Source organism: Salmo trutta, chromosome 14 (assembly GCF_901001165.1).
Source record: "Salmo trutta chromosome 14, fSalTru1.1, whole genome shotgun sequence".
Lineage (NCBI taxonomy): Eukaryota > Metazoa > Chordata > Actinopteri > Salmoniformes > Salmonidae > Salmo > Salmo trutta.
This window is the reverse complement of record NC_042970.1, coordinates 45,518,463-45,538,554: the sequence shown is the minus strand read 5'-3', so window position 1 is coordinate 45,538,554 and position 20,092 is coordinate 45,518,463. Positions and strand designations below refer to the sequence as shown.

The window sequence follows — 20,092 nt, the reverse complement described above, 5'->3', positions numbered from 1 at the left end:
TATTTTATTAATCAAATGTTTGTTTTTTTGGTAAACATTTAATGTTAAAATATATTACAGAATTAATTTTAAACTTCACTCAATGTAACACTTTTGTATGACTTAATAATACAGAAATATTGAAAGGAATGGGAAAAAAAGGTGCTATTGCATTGATAAGCAGACCAAAGATGGTATTAACGACAAGTAATAAAAAAAACTGCACTTCTAAAAGACTATTTCAGACCATAACCTGCTGAGTTTGCTAGATTTTTATAGAATATTTTTTTGTTGTTGGCACAAATGAAAATGTGGCACTGACTCGCCCATGAATGGATGTTTCAGAATTGTCTCAATGTAGAGTTTGGCATTTGACTTGCCGTGTGCATTATGCTCGTGCAGTTACAAACCTGCTAGAGTTAGCAGCAGGTGGATGAGCAATATCCACCGTTGTAGTACGGATGAAGCCTGAGCTAGTGTGTGAAGATAACTGAAGCTTGGTTGGCGTTAGAAAACTCTAAGTAAATCTAGCTTGCTTTGTAGGATAACCCTCTTCATAGACACAGGTGCAAACACACCCAATCACAGACAATGCCATGCAAAGCAAACTCACTCTTTGTCCAGGAGCTGCTTTACAGTGAGGTAGGCCCACAGCCTCTGGATGTGGCTGTCAGACCTGGCTTCAATGGGCTCCTCCTTTGGTAATGTGTCAGAGTACATCACCCTATTGCTTTTCTGAAATAATCAAGGCATCCTCACATCACAATACTAAACATTGACTTTATTGTATATATTGACGTTTGACTGAGGTGTCTCTAAAGTACTGATATGGAGAAATTTAATCAATATTTTGTATATTTAAAAAAAATAAAAGAACATACTAAACAAAGAACAGGACAGTATGGAGTGATCTGACCTATGAACTTGTAAAGTGGGGTAGGGCAGAGGTGACCTCACCGATATGGCTATGACTTCTGCTGTAAACATCTCTATGTTGTTGTCGGGGATCTGGCCAGCCACAACGATCTCGGAGCCGTTGTAATACTGGCTGAAGTTGGTTTGGGTCAGGTTAGCCCCACCCAGATATATCATCTGCACGTCCGTCAATAGGGGTGTAGCCACCTCTTCATAAAAGCCCTGTCAATCATAAAGTACAGAAGCCATTAGTCCCACCCCCTGCTCCTCCTTGTTTCCTCCCAAGTCAACTACAGTCAGGAAAATGGGAAACAACCGTTAAGCCTGCTTAGATGAGATAGGATTTTATTACACTTTATTAAGTGCTCTATTTTAAACTGGAGGTAAGGAGGTGAAAGTGTCAAACGTTAGTTTGCAATTTTGTCATGTAAAAACTGTCGCACGAGTATTCAAACCCTTTGTTATGGCAAGCCTAAATAAGTTCAGGAGTAAACATCAAAGTCACATAAGTTGCATGGTAATAAGGGCACATATTGGTATGGGTAAAAATATCTGACATTATATATCTCTTGGAGCATGGTGAAGTTATTAATTACACTGGATGACGCCATGACTCCTGACCCCCGGTGTGGCGGTAATACAGTCACCATAACAGTCCTACCTGTAACAGTATTTAGACCTAGCATATTTAAAACAAGTTGTTGTTTCGTTTTATTCGAATTTGATTCGAATTATTCACTCTCTCTTTTTAGCTCTTATCAATAATGAATTGAATCTCTCTTATTGACAACGTTTGTCCATGGCTCAGATGTGGTGCATTTTACATTAAACCATTATCAGTGTGATGTTCTGATTGGCCAGGATCAAGCCTCTACACACCTTCAACTTGTTTATTCATCAAAACCCAGCCCTTTCATGCCACCGCCAGCTACTGGGCTCATAATTCTGGTTGTGAAAATAGCAAAAATATTTCTGACACACCCCCGAACTTATAGCGCTACCACCAGCACTTAGATTACAATTGCGTTAAGTTTGTTAAAATAAAGCGTTAAAGGTTGGTTCAGCACTTTGATATTCCTGCTCACGAAGCTCAGTTGGGATTTTTTTTTTAAATTGTTTTTGTTACAGGCTCAAATGATTTATGTTGAGATTTGTAAGAAATAATTACAGTCCATTGCAGTGCCACACACTGTGTGTTACCTTACCTGCAGCTGCAGAGCAGCATCAGAGTCCGTATATATTCTGCGTCCCACACCACTGTTCTCCAGCGCCATCTTCTCCAGGAAGTCAAAGTTGACATCCATTCCAAAGCCGAGACAGTAAAGGGGGAATTTCTTACCAATAGCCTCCTTTATGTTCTTATGGATCTTTTCCAGGTTGGTCTCACCTGAGGAAAGTGAGATTGGTTTTCATTGTATGTGTGTGTGTGTGTGTGTTTTTGTGTTTGTGTGTGTGTGCGTTCGTTCGTGCATGCGTGTTTTTTGTTTAATTATCCTTGTGGGTCCCAGAAGTCCTCACAAGGATAGTAAAACAAAGACATTTTGCCAGTCCCCACAAGGAGAAATGCTATTTTAGGCTTATGGGTTAAGTTTAGGGTTACAATTAGGGTTAGGTTTAGAATTCGGGTCAGGGTTAGGGGTTTAGGTTTTTTGTTTTGATAAAACATTTTACCTCCCCTTTTCTCCCAAATTTCATGATATCCAATATGTAGTTGCAGTCTTGTCCCATCGCTACAACTCCTGTATGGACTCGGGAAAGGCGAAGGTCGAGAGTCATGCGTCCTCCGAAACACAACCCTGCCAAGCCGCACTGCTTCTTGACACACTGCTCACTTAACCCGGAAGCCAGCCGCGCCAATGTGTCGGAGGAAACACCGTCCAACTGGTGACCATGTCATCGAGCATGTGCCCGGCCCGCCACAGGAGTCGCTAGAGCGCAATGGGACAAGGACATCCCAGCTGGCCAAACCCTCCCCTAACTCTGATGACACTGGGCCAATTGTGAGCCGCCTCATGGGTCCCCCGGTCACTGCTGCAACACTGCCCGGGATCGAACCCAGATCTGTAGTGACTTCTCTAGCACTATGATGCAGTGCCATAGACCGCTGTGCCACTTGGGACACCCAAGGTTAGGCTTAGGGTTAAGGTTAGGGTTATGGTTTGTTTAAGCGTTAAGGTTAAATGGTTAGGATGGGAATCAATTCTTTGGTCCCCACAAGGATAGCAATACAAAACTGTGTGTGTGTGTGTATGTGTACCTGTGGTTGGATCTCCATCAGTGAGCAGTATAAGAAGGGAGACTGAGCCCCCTTGTGGGTGTCGGTTCAGCATGGCTGTGCCCTCCAACACAGCAGCATTGATGTCGGTGGCTAAGAAGAGAAGAGAGAGGAAAACACATCTATGGATTAGCTGCTATTGTCACCAAGTAGACTGTTGTTCATATCTGCCATTATTTTACCCTGTGTGCCCTTTAAAGGGTTAGTGAGAGCCTTTGTCAATTAAGCCCTTTATCTACTTAACCAGAGTCAGATAAACTCATGGACACCATTTAAATGTCTCATGCATGCTAGCTGTTCCAGTTTATTCCAGTCATTGCGCTAGTTAGAATTGACTTGCGAAACTACCTTCAACTTCCTTCATACTGGACGCAGAGACAGAAAAATGGTATCCATGAGTTCATCTGACTCATGAGTTCACCTTGCCAAAATCTCACTATCCCTTTAAGTGCTACAAAATTCTGATATAAATATTTTTAAAACCTTTATTTAACTAGGCAGGTCATTTAAGAACAAATTCTTAATTTCAATGACAGCCTAGGAACAGTGGGTTAACTGCCTAGTTCAGGGGCAGAACAACAGATTTGTACCTTGTCAGCTCGGGGATTCGAACTTGCAACCTCTCAGATACTAGTCCAACGCTCTAACCACTAGGCTACACTGCCGCCCCGTATATCATAACTGTACTGTCAGCTATGGAAATCTTTGAAAATAAGTAAGTAGGTAATGTGGAGGTGACTACTACGGGTCACACTAAGGGTCACACTAAGGGTCACACTAAGGTCACACTAAGGGTCACACTAAGGGTCACACTAAGGGTCACAAATGCACTGGTAGTCTTTGCCTGTGGATCTTCTCTTGACCACACAGGGTGGGTCAGCTACCACTGTGCCTTAGGCCTGGATTATTCCGCGGTATGAGCCTGTTTCCCAGTGAGCGGGACTCCCTCTTCCCATCCTAGGCTGAGTTAGCAGAGAAGCTCTAGGCTCCACTTTATTAACCCTGGTCACCCCTCTTGGTCTATCTCTGCCTGCCAGATGTTAGCTCAGTCCTTCCTACTGTTAACACTTCAAGGGTAGTTTGTGTCACACTATATTACGCGTAAGTTGGGGCAATTTTTGTGTACAACACCAAACTTTATTTAACTAGGCAAGTCAGTTAAGAACAAATTCTTATTTACAATGACGGCCTACACCGGCCAAAACCCGGACGACGCTGGGTCAATTGTGCGCCGCCCTATGGGATATCCAATCACGGCCGGTTGTGATACAGCCTGGAATCAAACCAGGGTGTCTGAAGTGACGCCTCATGCACTGAGTTGCAGTGCCTTAGACTGCTGCGCCATTCAGGAGAAATCCAATATTTACTTAAAGTCCGCTCTGCGCCATGGTCTGGCTTACTACGTGTCATCCTGCCTTTCAGGCAACCACAGGGTTATACCATTTTTATAAGCGCGGCAGAGTCTCAGACATTCCTGCTAGCGGCTGGTCTTTCCTTTCTAGTTTACCCTCACGGGTGAGTCACACTCGCTGTCCCGGGTATAGGGTTTCAGCTAAGACTAATTTCTTGAACCTCCTCTTTCATGGATGTTTCGTGCGAAGCTCTTGGCAGCCTCCAGGTTGTCCTGGTTGGCCGGCAGCAGCTCCTTCCTCCAGGTAGACACTGAGCTGTCGAACGTGATCAGGCCAAAGTGGTCGTCCTCTGCCAGGTCTCCCAGGATCTTCAACAAGGCCTCACGGGTCTGACAGATCGCAGTGCAATCAAAATACAATCAAATGCAACCAATTAACCACTCAATCAATATGCATTGTCCCCTTCATTGAAAATAAATATGTGGTGTATGTGTACATTGCTTAATCGCTAAGCATTTAGCTGCATTACAACAGGCAACACACTGACACACAAACCTGCTCCATTTTCCTGCCATGCATGGAGCCACTCCGATCGATGATGAAGACCAAATTCTTTGGAATGCGTGGTAGGTCACTGGGGGCAAAGTGGTGGACAAAATACCCCTCTGACTCCTGAGGAGGGAATGATCAGTGATTAAAGGATAGGGTAGAGATGGAAAAGTAATGCCAGAAAGAGGATGGAAGATGTGTACATGGAGATCTCCCATGGATGTTTTCCTGTGGACGTCATAGGTGATGACCAGGTCTCCATTCAGGCCCTGCTCTCCACAGCTTTCACACTGGCTCTGCAGCTCCTTGCTGGGGTAGAAATGTACCCAGGCCTGGGGAGGGGTTGGGAGTTTACGGTTATGCTTTTAAAAACACACCCTGCTTTACCCTACCCTGTTAGAATGAGCTAATTCGTATTAGCATTAACATGTCCAGAGGTGTGAAAATGTACATTTAAGTAATTTACTAGACTCTCTTATCCAGAGCAACGTATCGGAGCAATTAGGGCTAAGTGCCGTGCTCAAGGGCTCATAGACAGACTTTTTACCATGTAATGTGTTGGGGTCTGGACTTTTCTGTTGGTTAGCTCTACATTGCCCTGTTTTTGGACATTACCTCACTAGAAGCATGTGTTTTGGTGATGGCATTTGCCAGTGCTTTGGTGCTCAGCCCTCCTGTTATCTCCAGGAAGTGAATGCCTGGTCGCTCATTGATGTACACATCAATCTGGCCATAAGGAAGAGACAGAAAAAAGGAGCAAGAAAATACAACATCAACCCCAATATCAAATGACTCATCAATCAATTCTCTCTCTCTCTCTCTCTCTCTCTCTCTCTCTCTCTCTCTCTCTCTCTCTCTCTCTCTCTCTCTCTCTCTCTCTCTCTCTCTCTCTCTCTCTCTCTCTCTCCTCTCTCTCTCTCTCTCTCTCTCTCTCTCTCTCTCTCTCTCTCTCTCTCTCTCTCTCTCTCTCTCTCTCTCTCTCTCTCTCTCTCTCTCTCTCTCTCTCTCTCTCTCTCTCTCTCTCTCTCTCTCTCTCTCTCTCTCTCTCTCTCTCTCTCTCTCTCTCTCACCTTGAAGTCAGCAACAGGTTGCATGGGTCGAGCATGGATCAGCAACTCGTACTTGCCCATTCGGCGTTTCAGCAGCTCCTCATAGGTCAGTTCAAAGGTCACCTTACTGAGCGCGGCCACAGTCACAGATGTCTTAAACTCCTCAAGGGTCCTCCCCACTGAACTTTAGGAGACAAAAAGGGGTACCGTCTAATACATAACAACACATGCATACTGTAGACACAGATACACACACACAGGGCCGGCCCTAGCCTTTTTTGCCATTTGTTTTTGTGATGGGGTGGAGAGAAAATGTTAAAATGTTTAATACTAATTTCCTACAACTCTACACATTTTCACATTCCATACATTTTGAACATGGCATTAGTCATGGCAAAATGTGTAGAGTGACTAACAAAATCAATGGTGGAGGTCCCAGGTGCCCTGGGTGCCTGGTCAATAATTTGACCATGATTACAGTACTACAAGGTTTAGATAGTCCTGCACACACCCACACACACCTGACTATGCCAGCGCTTTGACCACGAGACACTGCCTGAGTGTACTGCTGCTGAGCCTCCTCCTTCTGTTTCACAACCCCATCATACGTCTGCCCCTCAATGGTCCTGAGAAAGACAGGGACGGAGGAAGAGGGAGAGAGAGGAGGTAGGGTTACTGTATGTGTGAGCATTTTTGTAATATTTGTGTAATATGTGGGTAAACTCATCTTAGACAGTGAAACATTCACGTAGACCTACATTTTGAATTTACTGATGAAAGCATTCTTGGGAATCTTGACATGGAATTCTATTTCCTGTGACTGGTCGATCCGATTGGCAACCCGGCTGGTGATGATAGTGGTTGCATAGCGACTGGTCACTGTGGAGTTGATGTGAAAGCTGTAGATGTCCCAGTCCCTGTTCTATAAAGGGTAATGAAGCACCATCAACCCACTGGGCATACCAAAAATGTTAAGTTAAAGAATAGGACTAAACTTTAAGAGCACAATAAATACAGTTTGAGTTTTGGTTGAGGTGGAGACGCGAATCCAACATATCAATTATTCATTTGTAGACAAACTGGAATTAAAGTCGTATGGACCTATCCAAGCAGAAGATATCTCCTTCAAATGTCGGTATGTGGTTGCGTTGACAACCAAACATAATTTGATATCACTAAATATAACATTTTAAATCAACCAGAGCTTGAAACCCAATGCATATTGTATTGTCTATTTTTATTCAATTCAGGGTTTAATTGAAACAATAGTTGTTAATGACGTTGCAATTCATATATAGACTTACAGTGCTGTGGAAAAGTATTTGCCCCCTCCTGATAGCTTATTTTTTTGCACATTTGTCATACTTAATGTTTCAGATCATCAAACAAAGTTTAATATTACACAAAGATAACCCAAGTAAACACAAAATGCAGTTTTTAAGTGATAATTTTATTTATTAAAGGAAAAAAGCTATCCGAACCTTCATGGCCATATGTGACAAAGTAATTGCCCCCCCCCCCCTTGTTAAATCATGAATTTACTGTGGTTAATCACGTTTTTTGGAAAGCTGAGTTCAATTTCACTAGCCACACCCAGGTCTGATTACTGCCAGACCTGTTGAATCAAGAAATCACTTAAATAGAAACTGTCTGACAAAGTGAAGTAGGCCAAAAGATCTCAAAAAGCAAGACATCATGCCGCGGTCCAAAGAAATTCAGGAACAGATGAGAAACAAAGTAATTGACATCTATCAGTCTGGAAAGGGTTACAAAGCCATTTCTAAAGTTTTGGGACTCCAGCGAACCACGGTGAGAGCCATTATCCACAAATGGAGAAAATTTGGAACAGTGGTGAACCTTCCGAGGAGTGGCCGACCTACCAAAATAACCCCAAGAGCGCAGCGACGACTCATCCAAGAGGTCACAAAAGAACCCACAACAACATCTAAAGAACTGCAGGCCTCACTTGCGGTCAGTGTTCATGACTCAACCATAAGAAAGAGACTGGGCAAAAAATGGCATCCGTGGCAGAGTTCCAAGGCAAAAACCACTGCTGACCAAAAAGAACATAAAGGCTCTTCTCATTTTTGGCAAAAAACATCTTGATGATCTCCAAGACTTTTGGGAAAATATTCTGTTGACTGACGAGACAAAAGTTGAACTTTTTGGAAGGTGTGAGTCCCGTTACATCTGGTGTAAAAGTAACACAGCATTTCAGAAAAAGAACATCATACCAACAGTCAAATATGGTGGTGGTAGTGTGATAGTCTGGGGTTGCTTTGCTGCTTCAGGACCTGGACGACTTGCTGTGATTGATGGAACCATGAATTCTGCTCTCTACCAAAGAATCCTGAAGGAGAATGTCCAGCCATCAGTTCGTGACCTCAAGCTGAGGCACACTTGGGTTCTGCAGCAGGACAATGATCCAAAACACACCAGCAAGTCCACCTCTGAATGGCTTAAAAAAACGAAATGAAGGTTTTGGAGTGGCCTAGTCAAAGTCCAGACTTGAATTCGATTGAGATGCTGTGGCGTGACCTTAAAAAGGTGGTTCATGCTCGAAAACCCTCCAATGTGGCTGAATTAAAACAATTCTGCGAAGAAGAGTGGGCCAAAATTCCTCCACAGCAATGTGAAAGACTCATTGCCAGTTATCGCAAACGCTTGATTGCAGTTGTTGCTGCTGAGGGTGGCACAACCAGTTATTAGGTTTAGGGGGCAATTACTTTTTCACATAGGGCCATGAAGGTTCGGACAGCTTTTTTCCCTTAATAAATAAAATCATCATTTAAAAAACGCATTTTGTGTTTACTTATGTTATCTTTGTGTAATATTTAAATTTGTTTGATCTGAAACATTTAAGTGTGACAAATGTGCAAAAAAATAAGAAATCAGGAAGGGGCAAATACTTTTTCACAGCACTGTATATAGATAGCATCATTGATGTTAAATGAGTGATAAAGTATGGTGACATTTAATTAGTCTCTGTTAAACCTACCCTTTGGAATGACTTCAATAGCAACAGTGAATCTATCTCGTTGTTAAGTGGAGATATCTCAACAATCATTCTCACGATGGAACATTGGTAACAGTCAATGGCAAATATCATCGCTGGGCTTGGATAAAACCCTGGATGAGAGACCAAAGGGTAGCTGTAGATACAGATCAATTCTCCAGTAGGAGGTGCTGCCCAGCCTATAGTTTTTTTTCTGACAGTGGATGTAATGTTGAAGATCTGGCGTTGTACAAATTCAACATATTTTTTTGTCTATGTTGAAATTTGGTTACCATGATGACATAATGTTGTGGTTGAAATTTCCCCCTCGAGAAACAGTGGACGTGGATAACTTTTTTTCAAATGCAATGTATTTTCCACATAGATTCCATGTCACTACACATTGACAAACTACGTTGAAACAACGTTGATTCAACCAGTTTGTGCCTAGTGGGCACACTGTTTACTATCAGACAACATTTGAATACATATGCAGTCTTTTTATTGCGTGTGTCACGTCACAGCATTATTTCTAAAAACGAAATGCTTCGTTGGAATTCCAATGTAGTATTTAAGCATTACATTTATCAATTACCATTACAAATTAGCATTTAATGACTGCATTTATCATTTTTGCGTGCCGATTTAGAGATTGCATTGTAGAATTAGCACTGATAACCCTCTATAATATGTTGGCGTGCTGTGGCTTGGCACTGACATGCAAAACAAAAAGGACTACATCTGTACACTTTATGAGGGCAGTGTCTGGATTACGTACTAAATATACCCATTAAACACAAATTTATGTAGGCAGTGTCTGGATTTCTTGTGTTAGAGAATCTTTGGTGAGGACATATTGACCACTCTTAGGGTCAACATGAGGAAGGTGAGACGAGTGCAGAGTGCAGCAGAGGGGAACACTGTCACATGGGACTCACATTGATTGAGCTCTGACATTGATTAAACGTCCCTTGATTCACAATGTCATCCCGCTCCATATGCATTAAGTGTGTGTGTGTACCTGTGTGTGTGTGTGGCTGGCGTAACAGTACTAGTACTGTATGTCCAGCCATGGAGGTCTATAAAAAGGGTCTCCCCCTTCATTCCTTTCTTTGTTTAATCATGCCTTTCTTTCCATTCAACATTATTCCCACCGCCTCAGTAAGGGATGTCACAGTGTTTCTCTCTCTCTCTGTCCCCTTCTCTCTCCTTGTTTTCTTTCTGTCTGTGTGAACAAGGGCTTATCGGCGGCCCTGTCACTCTCTCCCCCTCCACCATTCCGCTCCTGACCCCCCACACTCGGATAATTACCCCCCTCCACTTCTCCCTCCACCGTCCCGGCTCCCAGCCTTCAGTAAGCCCATTCCACCTCTCTCTCGCTCTCTCTCTTTACTTTATCACTCTATCTTTCTCTACGCTTTACTCTCCCTATTTACTTTCCTTTTCACCCCCACCCTGGTCCATACTCTCTCCATGACGGTCAGGGGCGAAGGGGGTGGCGTGTGTGTGTGTGTGTGTGTGTGGGGGGGGGGGGGGGGGGGGGGGGGGTACGTGACTCTGGAAAGACAGAGAGGTTAGTTGGACGGCAGACTGTATAGGGCCCATCACCTGCTCCGTTGTTTACATACTGTAGATCCAGAACAAACTGAAAACACTCCACATGGCCGGTATTGCTCAATTTTATGGTCACAATGACAACAGCCAGGTCACCCGTGATACAGTATTTGACATCAGGAGATGATGTGGAAACCGACCACTAGGGGCAACAGTGAGCACTCTTACCTTCAAAAAGATTTCGGTTTTAATAGGGCGTTGTGGACAGGGATAGCGAATAGGCGTAAGCATCTGCCTCTGATTACAAAGGTTGCAATTTCCAATCCGTGATAGAATTATTTAATTTTTGCCTATCCCAAACCTTAACCCTAACCTGAAAAATTCTGAGTTAATGCTTATACTTAAACTTAAAACACTTTGAAATGTGACGTTTGCAACAACTTCGTAATTTGACGTTTGAGAAGCATGTCTGAACGTCTAATTCTGACATGAGACTGTGAGTGCTAGTTGATGACACGTACACACGCACAGACGCGCGCACGCACACACGCTGTACGCACAAGCAATCCCACCATTTACAAATACATAACCAGCAGAACTCAAGATTGGTATATCTGAAACCTGATTGGTCTCTCACTGATTACAACTACTTTTTGTTTGACTGCCCTCTAGACTCATACACGCCCACATACTCTCAAATGAGAAAAAGCATTGACCAGTCGTTCTTTCACCCCAGGCATTTGTTTGTCTAGCTAGGAGACATGGTGCGCACTGTTTTCAAGGGACTGGACAGGGTAAAGAAGCAGAGCAGCCAGGACAGCTATAGACTTCACTTAGTCTAACAGGGTCTAGCTCAATCTGACCCCTTCAACTTGAGGTATCTTGAACTGTTCTATTTTGTGCTTTCTGTGCACCCAAAGCTGTGAACAAAAGACACATCTGAGCTGATGTAACTAATCAAACACACATGGTCACATTTACATGCAGGCAAATCAACACAATCAAAAACAATATTACATTTACGTCATTTAGCAGACGCTCTTATCCAGAACGACTTACAAGAGCAATTAGGGTTAAGTGCCTTGCTCAAGGGCACGTCGACCAATTGTTCACCTAGTCGGCTCAGGGATTCGAACAAGGGATTCGAACAGCAAAGTTTGGGTTACTAGCCCAACACTCTTAACCGCTAGGTAGAGTACCTTCCCCACTTTTACCTGTGTGTGACCCTACCTTATCGGTTGGTGCTGTGGTAACGCAGGCCAGCAGCAGCCCAAGGAGGCCGACTCCTACAGAGACTCCCTTCATCATGATCTCCGCAGAAATGAAGCCCCACAAAACACACCCAGCCTTTTAAAGAAGAGCACAGGATATTATTGGCCAGCAAACAGAGAGTACACAGCAGTCAGTCATTCATCCACCATTTACTGACTATGACGTGCTCGTGTTGAAATGTAGCAGTAACATCTTAAAATAACGTCCTAAAAGGTTGATTCAGCACTTTTATATTCCTGCTAATGAAGCTCAGTTGGGATTTTTTTTTTTTTATTGTTTTTGTTAGACTCAAATGATTTATGTTGAGATTTGTAAGAAATAATTAGAATCCATTGCAGTGCCACACACTGTGTCACCTTACCTTCAGCTAATGGTCACATGAAATTTGACTGCTGTCATGACTCGTGATCGCCAGTGTGGCATTAATTTCACATTTTAGTCATTTAGCAGACGCTCTTATCCAGAGCGACTTACAGTAGTGAATGCATACATTTCATACATTTTTGTCTCCGTACTGGCCCCCCGTGGGAATCGAACCCACAACCCTGGCGTTGCAAACACCATGCTCTACCAACTGAGCCACACAGGGGGATCACCATAACAACCCTATTCAATACTGAACATATATTTCCGAAAATATGAAAATAATGGTTGTGGGACTAGAATATGTTTTTTGGGGATGTACATCTGTCCAAAGGATAGATAGCTAGCTAAGAACAAATTCTTATTTTCAATGACGGCCTAGGAACAGTGGGTTAACAGCCTTGTTCAGGGGCAGAACGACAGATTTGTACCTTGTCACTCGGGGATTCAAACTTGCAACCATTCAGCTACTAGTCCAACGCTCTAACCACTAGGCTACCTGTGGGGCAGCAGGGTAATTAATAATTAACATCCAATCACATTAACCGTTACTCTCTCGCAGGAAACCTTCACTCTTGCGCAGACATTTAGAAACGAAACATGACAATTTGAAAAATAAGCCACGGGAGTTTTTGGAGCGAGAATAAAGATGACTTTCGAGTAGTAAGACATGTATTAAAGCAACAGATACCATTAATAAGAAGGGGCTAGAAGCGTCTTATATGGTGAGCTACCGAGTGGTTAGGACATGCTATTGTGGATGACTTATTTCTTCCTGCTGCTGCTGTGGATATGGCTGGAACAATGCTGGGAGAAAAGGCCTAAAAAACTATACAGACAATGCCTTCATCAAACAACACTGTTTCACCGTGCATCAGTGACATGGCAGGAGATGTTTTGAAACAATTACTGCTTTGCATACAAGTCAGTGAATTCTATGCGTTACAGCTGGATGAGTCAACAGACGTGGCGGGCCTGGCACAGCTCCTGGTATATGTCCATTACGTTTATGGGGGGGGGGTCAATTAAGGAAGACATGCTCTTCTGCAAACCACTGGAAACCAGGACAACAGGAGAGGATATTTTTAAAGTACTGGACACCTGTGTGACATCAAATGGACTTTGGTGGTCAAGATGTTTTGGTATCTGTACTGATGGCGCAAAAGCCATAACAGGGAGAAATAGTGGAGTGGTAATGCACGTGCAAGCAGTTGCTCTCGACGTCACTTGGGTACACTGCAGAATCCACTGAGAGCCTCTTGCTGCCAAGGGAATGCCTGACAGCTTGAAATATGACAGCTTGAAATACTTTTTGGACACTACAGAGAAAATGGTTAACTTTGTTAAAGCAAGGCCCCTGAACTCTTGTGTATTTTCTGCATTATGCAATGATATGGGCAGTGACCATGTAACGCTTTTACAACATACAGAAGTGTGCTGGTTATCAAGGGGCAAAGTATTGACACGTTTTTTTTTAAATTGAGAGATGAGCTTAAAGTTTTCTTTACTGACCATAATTTTCACTTGTCTGACCGCTTGCATGATGACGAGTTTCTCACACGACTGGCCTATCTGGGTGATGTTTTTTCGTCGCATGAATGATCTGAATCTAGGATTACAGGGACTCTCTGCAACTATATTCAATGTGCGGGACAAAATTGAGGGTATGATTAAGAAGTTGGAGCTCTTCTCAGTCTGCATTAACAAGTACAACACACAGGTCTTTCCATCATTGTATGATTTGTATGATTAAACTCAAGCTTACGGACAATGTCAAATGTGATATGGCGAAACACCTGAGTGAGCTGGGTGCGCAATTACGCAGTTCCTTTTACGAATCAGATGACACAAACAACTGGATTCGTTATCCCTTTCATGCCCTGCCTCCAGTCCACTTACCGATATCTGAACAAGAGAGCCTCATCGAAATTGCAACAAGCAATTCTGTGAAAATGTAATTTAAATCAGAAGCCACTGCCAGATTCTTGGATAGGGCTGCGCTCAGAGTATCATGCCTTGGCAAATCGGGCTGTTGAGACACTGATGCCCATTGCAACCACGTACCTATGTGAGAGTGGATTCACGGCCCTCACTAACATGAAAACTAAATACAGGCACAAACTAGGTGGAAAATGATTTAAGACTGAGACTCTCTCCAATACAACCCAACATTGCCGAGTGATGTGCATCCTTTCAAGCACACTCTTTTCATTAAGCTGTGGTGAGTTATTCACAATTTTTGATGAACAAATAAGGTTTTATATGTAAGATGGTTAAATAAAGAGCAAAATGATTAATTATTATTATATTATTATTTGTACCCTGGTCCTATAAGAGCTCTTTGTGACTTCCCACTCACTCATTCTTATGTTTAATAAATGCAGGCTTATAATGATGGCAAAAAAAACTACATTTGAGAGTGCGCTGACCCTGGTGCTAGAGGGGGTACGCAGCTGGAGGTTGAATGTTTGAAAGGGTACAGGACTATAAAAATGTTGGGAACCACTGCCCTAAAGGATACTCCAGGAACCTTTTAGAGTGCATAACTTTTAGAGTGTATAACATAGTGATGTACCATTTCGTCAACATGAGAGGAGGATGGCATTGGCGTTTCTCCACAAGTAGGGTGAGTCAACATGTTTTTCTGCTTTCACGAATAAACACACACACACACACACAGAAATCAGAACCTTCCCCGGATTTTTAGATTTTACCCACACACCGCTACTGAATATAACAGACGCAGAGAAAACATGTTGTCAAGCAAAAACAAGTTTATTATTTATTTCTGTCTTCAAATATGTACAATCTTTGTGAGCGAGATGAGCGCTAATGACCAGTGTGTCAGGAAAGTGCAGGGAGAGTATAAGCTAGGCAAAAGCAATCGTACAGAGAGCAGAGCTTCTAGTGCAAGCGTCACAGATCAGAGTTCAGAGTTCAGCCTTGCTGTGTATAGTGAGCGCATGATGAGTCCTGTCAATAGCTGCATAGGCCAGATGCTGTTTACAGAGAACACAAGTCTCGCTTTGCACGGGATGGAAGATTGGATTCAGAGCAGAACATTCTGCACTATTCGTCTACAAAAGTTCAATTCAAACTGAACTGACTGAACGACTGTACAGCTAGGAAACGGCTTCAAATCATAACAAGTAAATGATTTATATCCAAGAATTGCCAACTGGTTGGCAAAGGAAGCTATTGGCTGAATGCGTGTAGTAGTGACAGGCACTATTTATCTCACATTCCGGGTATGGAGCCTTTGCTGGGATTGTTTGGGTCATATGATTTCTGAACTTTGTTGATAGATATTATTGTACAACATGATGTGTGTTATATTGGATTTAAATGATTGTGTCACACAACACAAAACCAAAATGAAAGAAGTACTGATTGATACACACTAGGCTGGTCTTGCGATTCTGATCATCTCAGAAGACTAAAGTGGAAGAACTGTGCAGTTAGAAGACATAGCCCCTTCTCTGTCATCAACACACAGCACTACATTAGTTACTGTGTACTTATTATCCTCATAATACAGATTATGACTGATCTTACATCAATGATCAAACTCCTTATTGAACATTATGACTTTTTTTTAACCAACAGCCTCCACAGACACCGTATGAAATGCAAATTTTTTCCGTTGGTTACTACATGGGCTTTAGACGAGTCAACTTGTTTAGGTCATGCAATAAATTACAAATCATTATATATCATACCGGCCTCTAACATTCATATATGTCATACGGTACTGTGCATTAACCCTACAGAAAATGAACAAAACCCATACTTGTGTCATTCCACGAATAGAGTGCCTTGTCGGTGGTGTAATAATACAAATACACATTTATTTCTGTCATTAAGAGTAAATGTTAAACTACATAAAAACATGTTTCCCCATCCCCCAAAAAATGGCTGTAAAAGTGCCAATTAAAGTAAAAGCGTTGACGATTTCATCTTAATTAAGCCATAACTCAGGAGGTATGGAACAGAGAGGCGCAATTCAATACGAGGTGAACCAAAAAATGTGAACTTGTTAAAAAAAATGTGTAGCCTATCTGTCTAGGGGTAACGGGGTCGGCGCGTTATGATCGACTCGCTCAGTTTTCCGCCACAAAAAACTGGAAATGGACAAAAAGAGTGGAACCAGCTCACCTGCTTTTACACTATGCTTTGACTATTAGATGTTCCATTTTTCTTTTTAAAGGAGAGCTCAGTTCATGTAACGGGGCTGACCTTAAACCTGAGGGACCCATTGGTACTTGATCAAAGCAAGAAAATAACTACGGCTTTACAATGATGGTGAAAACTTTGGGAATGTTTGTGGCGAGTGGGTTAAAATTGTCAAACATGGGACATGCCAAAATGGGAATTTTCAGAGGCAACAACTTATTTACTTTCATGAAAACACGCTACTATTGGACTTATGTGAACCAACTGTTAAATTGCATGTTTAGCTTAGTAAGAGCGGAGAAGTATGTGAACCAACTGTTAAATTGCGTGTTTTATAAAAATGTCACAAGGCCATGAAAGGCACTATTCGTGGAATGACCCCCTTAATACTGAAACCACAATGATTCAAACCTACAATAAGGCATACTGTAGGAATGTCCATACTGAGAAACCCTTTAGTTCTACTCATACTGTACAGTGCAGTATGACATATCCACTGTTTTGTGACAGCCAAGTAACAGTAGCTATCACCCAGAGAATGCCCCTAACTCTTGCACTTATCCTGTGCAAGCTTTAGTGCGTGTTCATGCAGGCCGTGGTCAGTGGAGCAAAATCGTATAGCTACTGCTTTGTAGAAACCTCTGGACAAAGAGGCCAACACATAGCTTCAGTGCACTGTGTGAATCTTACAGTACTACATTAGATAATGTCCCATCTGTTATTATAATATTCACAAAACAACCAATAACATGGTCATACTCCCAACATTCTAAATTGGCAACCTGAATATAACCAACCTGTTTTTTTCCCCCTAAATATAACATTCACACAAATATATCAAGTACCTTTAAAGACAAAACCATACACATAATATGACCCCATTATCCTAACTTATCTCAAATGGCCTCATGCTTGTCTCCAGAACTAACTGAAGCTACTGTTCCAAGGCACTCTTGCAGGATATTTCTCCTGAAGATTAAGTTCAAGTTCTTCCACATTTCTTAGGACTATTTCAAGCACTAGCGTTGGAAGAGTTTCAATGAGAATGAAGGAAGTATATTACAACATAAATATCAGAGTAATGAAGCAGACGGTCCTGGTAACCAGGGTGACACGGCTGGTAACCAGGGAAACCAACAGTGTGACCAGGCTGTTAACCAGGGTGACACAGCTGGTGACCTGGGTAACAAGGCTCGTAACCAGGGAGACCAGGCTGGTATCCAGGTAGACAAGGCTTCACAGTGACGGCAAGATGGTGAATGGCTCTCTTCTGGGTTAGGACAGAGCCCTGCAGCCCCTACTGTACATATGGATAACATGTTGGACACACTCTCTCAAAAACACACACACATGGGTACACATACACACATATGGGTGATAAACACACAAACATGAACAGTTTATGTACAAAGACTTACAGTAGGAATGAATGATATAGAAATAGATAATTTAAATACACAGAAAGCTTATATGCACAAAAAAAATGAATGGATTATGCAAATATAATGAATGTATTACACACCTTATATACACTACAGCACATTCACACAGGTGATAAAATATACATATGTCCCTTATGTACATACATATGAGGTATGTAAATTGAGGTTGATAATGTCACACATTGATAACAACATATATGGGCTATATATACAAATGCTTACTATATACATACATGCTGGTTAAATATATACAGTTTACATACTGTGCGTAGAGTAGACCACAGCTCTAACTACATATGACTTATTTTTTGGTAACATAGTTGGAAGACATGATGCTACAGGGGTTAGAGGTTCCTGGTTTTGGGGTCGGGTGGCTCGTAGGGTGGGGCGGAAGTCGGGGTGCCCCAGGCTGGGGGCACGATAGGGAAAGCAAACACCCCTGAACCCAAGGAGGACAGCAGCTCAGGCCACTGGCTTACACAGAAGGGTGAGAGGGGCGAAGGTGGCAGCCCCCCAAACAGGTCTGGGGCTGGATGGGCCACCATATAGCTAGGATGGAACCCTGCCTGTCCCGGGGAGCTGGTCCTCATCACTGACCCCTGGGCCTGGCTGTCAATCATCGGCCATGACAGGGAGAGCTGGGGGCCTTCAAAGCCAGGGGCTGTCCTGGCAGGTGCCTGAGGAGAAAGATATAGAGGTGAGCTTTCAGTCACCACAGGTTTCATCTTAACTATTCCAGACCTGGCTTCAAATAGTAATTGTTTTCTTTAAAATTAATTCAACCTATGATTAAGTCTGTCTGGAGTGCCAGCTGGTAAGTTTTGCACTTGGGACTAGTCCATTGTTTCTATTCTGGGTGGGAAATGAACACCCGCCAGCTGCCAAATGCAGGGAAATTTTTGGCATTGGTGGGTAAGAATGCCTATTTCACCAGCCATTGGCAGGTGGTCACACAGAGCATTTGACAACAGTTTTTTAAATGAAAAGTCAAATTGACCCGAAAGGCTACTAAAGTGTGACTTTGTCATCATGTTCATGGCTATTTACAGTGTTTTGTTAACACGCTATGTTGTTTTTCAATATTGGTTTGAGTTTTCTGCAACTGTCTGCTGCTAGCAATAAGATAGTCCAAATGGCAGAAAAATTGCAACATTTACTTGGAGCTAACTCTGCAAACAGCTCTACTGGGTGATTTGAAAAGTCATAGTCAATTGATATAATAATGTAATAATAATCTTAGCAAAAATGTTTATCTTTAATTTACAATCTGTAGAAAGTATAGAACGTTTCAGAAATGTTGTGAAACATCACAGCACAGTTGAAAAATATATGGCAGCTAGAAATCAAAACTGGATGTTCTTCAGAGATAGATGGGAGGGGTTGAGGGTAGCTGAAGGATGGGACTAAAAACAAACAAAAGATAACCAATGTAAAGCATACTGTCCGTAAAATGTATAGTATATATAAGCTGGAAGTAGAATCCTAAGTATTGTTGTCCATTAGTTTACTCCAATTAGGGGAGGGGGTGGTAGGGTTAAGGGAAAATAATAAAGAAAGAAAGAAAATATATTTAATTAGTTTACTCCAATTAGGGGAGAGGTGATAGGGTCAGGGGAAAATGTTATTAAAGTTTATTATTTGGTACTACATGATTCCATATGTGTTATTTCATAGTTTTGATGTCTTCACTATTATTCTACAATGTAGAAAATAGTACAAATAAAGAAAAACCTGAGTAGGTGTTCTAAAACCTTTGACCGGTAGAGTAGCTATGTGTGTGGAAAACATTTCATCACAGGTAGGACATATAACTTGTTCAGTATAGTTCATTTGTAAGTCCACTCACTACTTGTAGCTGTATGGTCAGTTTGTTTGAAGTTGGTCTTGGCTAACAATGTTCCGGTCGTTCGCTAGCTATCACTGACGTGGCTGCTAGCGCCTTCATGAAAAGGGGAATGTTATTTACCTTAATTTAACTAGGCCAGTCAGTTAAGAACAAACTCGGGGGAAGCCCTTCAAAATTACATTTTTCTAAGTAGTAAGATTGCTCGGGAGCAGGCAATGTTGAAAAGTAATCTTTAGACATGTTGTACTTTTCTTAAATGTAGTTTTGTAATTGACTTAAACCAGCAGACAACAAGAAAATTGTGTTGAGATAACGGGGTAACCTAGGT

At 42.2% G+C, this 20,092-nt stretch overlaps 2 protein-coding genes across 9 annotated transcripts in view; both read right to left on the bottom strand.

Moving 5' to 3' along the window:
• LOC115208219 (inter-alpha-trypsin inhibitor heavy chain H3) overlaps positions 1 to 12,009 on the bottom strand; it is a 40,820-nt gene extending 28,811 nt beyond the window's left edge. For all 4 annotated transcript variants that reach the window (XM_029776085.1, XM_029776087.1, XM_029776086.1 and 1 more), the window contains exons 1-12: positions 11,899 to 12,009; positions 6,878 to 7,041; positions 6,641 to 6,745; positions 6,141 to 6,303; positions 5,686 to 5,796; positions 5,274 to 5,402; positions 5,077 to 5,193; positions 4,742 to 4,910; positions 3,152 to 3,262; positions 2,100 to 2,281; positions 937 to 1,116; positions 593 to 714 (exon numbers count right to left, since the gene is read on the bottom strand). In XM_029776085.1, coding sequence (XP_029631945.1) covers positions 593 to 714; positions 937 to 1,116; positions 2,100 to 2,281; positions 3,152 to 3,262; positions 4,742 to 4,910; positions 5,077 to 5,193; positions 5,274 to 5,402; positions 5,686 to 5,796; positions 6,141 to 6,303; positions 6,641 to 6,745; positions 6,878 to 7,041; positions 11,899 to 11,976 — 1,631 coding nt within the window. In that variant the 5' untranslated portion in view covers positions 11,977 to 12,009. The remainder of the gene's footprint in view (positions 1 to 592; positions 715 to 936; positions 1,117 to 2,099; positions 2,282 to 3,151; positions 3,263 to 4,741; positions 4,911 to 5,076; positions 5,194 to 5,273; positions 5,403 to 5,685; positions 5,797 to 6,140; positions 6,304 to 6,640; positions 6,746 to 6,877; positions 7,042 to 11,898) is intronic.
• A 3,048-nt stretch (positions 12,010 to 15,057) lies between these two features.
• The window catches only part of wnk2 (WNK lysine deficient protein kinase 2), a 69,475-nt gene continuing 64,440 nt past the window's right edge, over positions 15,058 to 20,092 (bottom strand). For 4 of the 5 annotated variants that reach the window (XM_029776080.1, XM_029776081.1, XM_029776082.1 and 1 more), the window contains one exon: positions 15,058 to 18,595. In XM_029776080.1, the coding sequence (XP_029631940.1) occupies positions 18,263 to 18,595 (333 nt within the window). In that variant the 3' untranslated portion in view covers positions 15,058 to 18,262. The remainder of the gene's footprint in view (positions 18,596 to 20,092) is intronic. The other variant, XM_029776084.1, reaches the window with a different exon arrangement.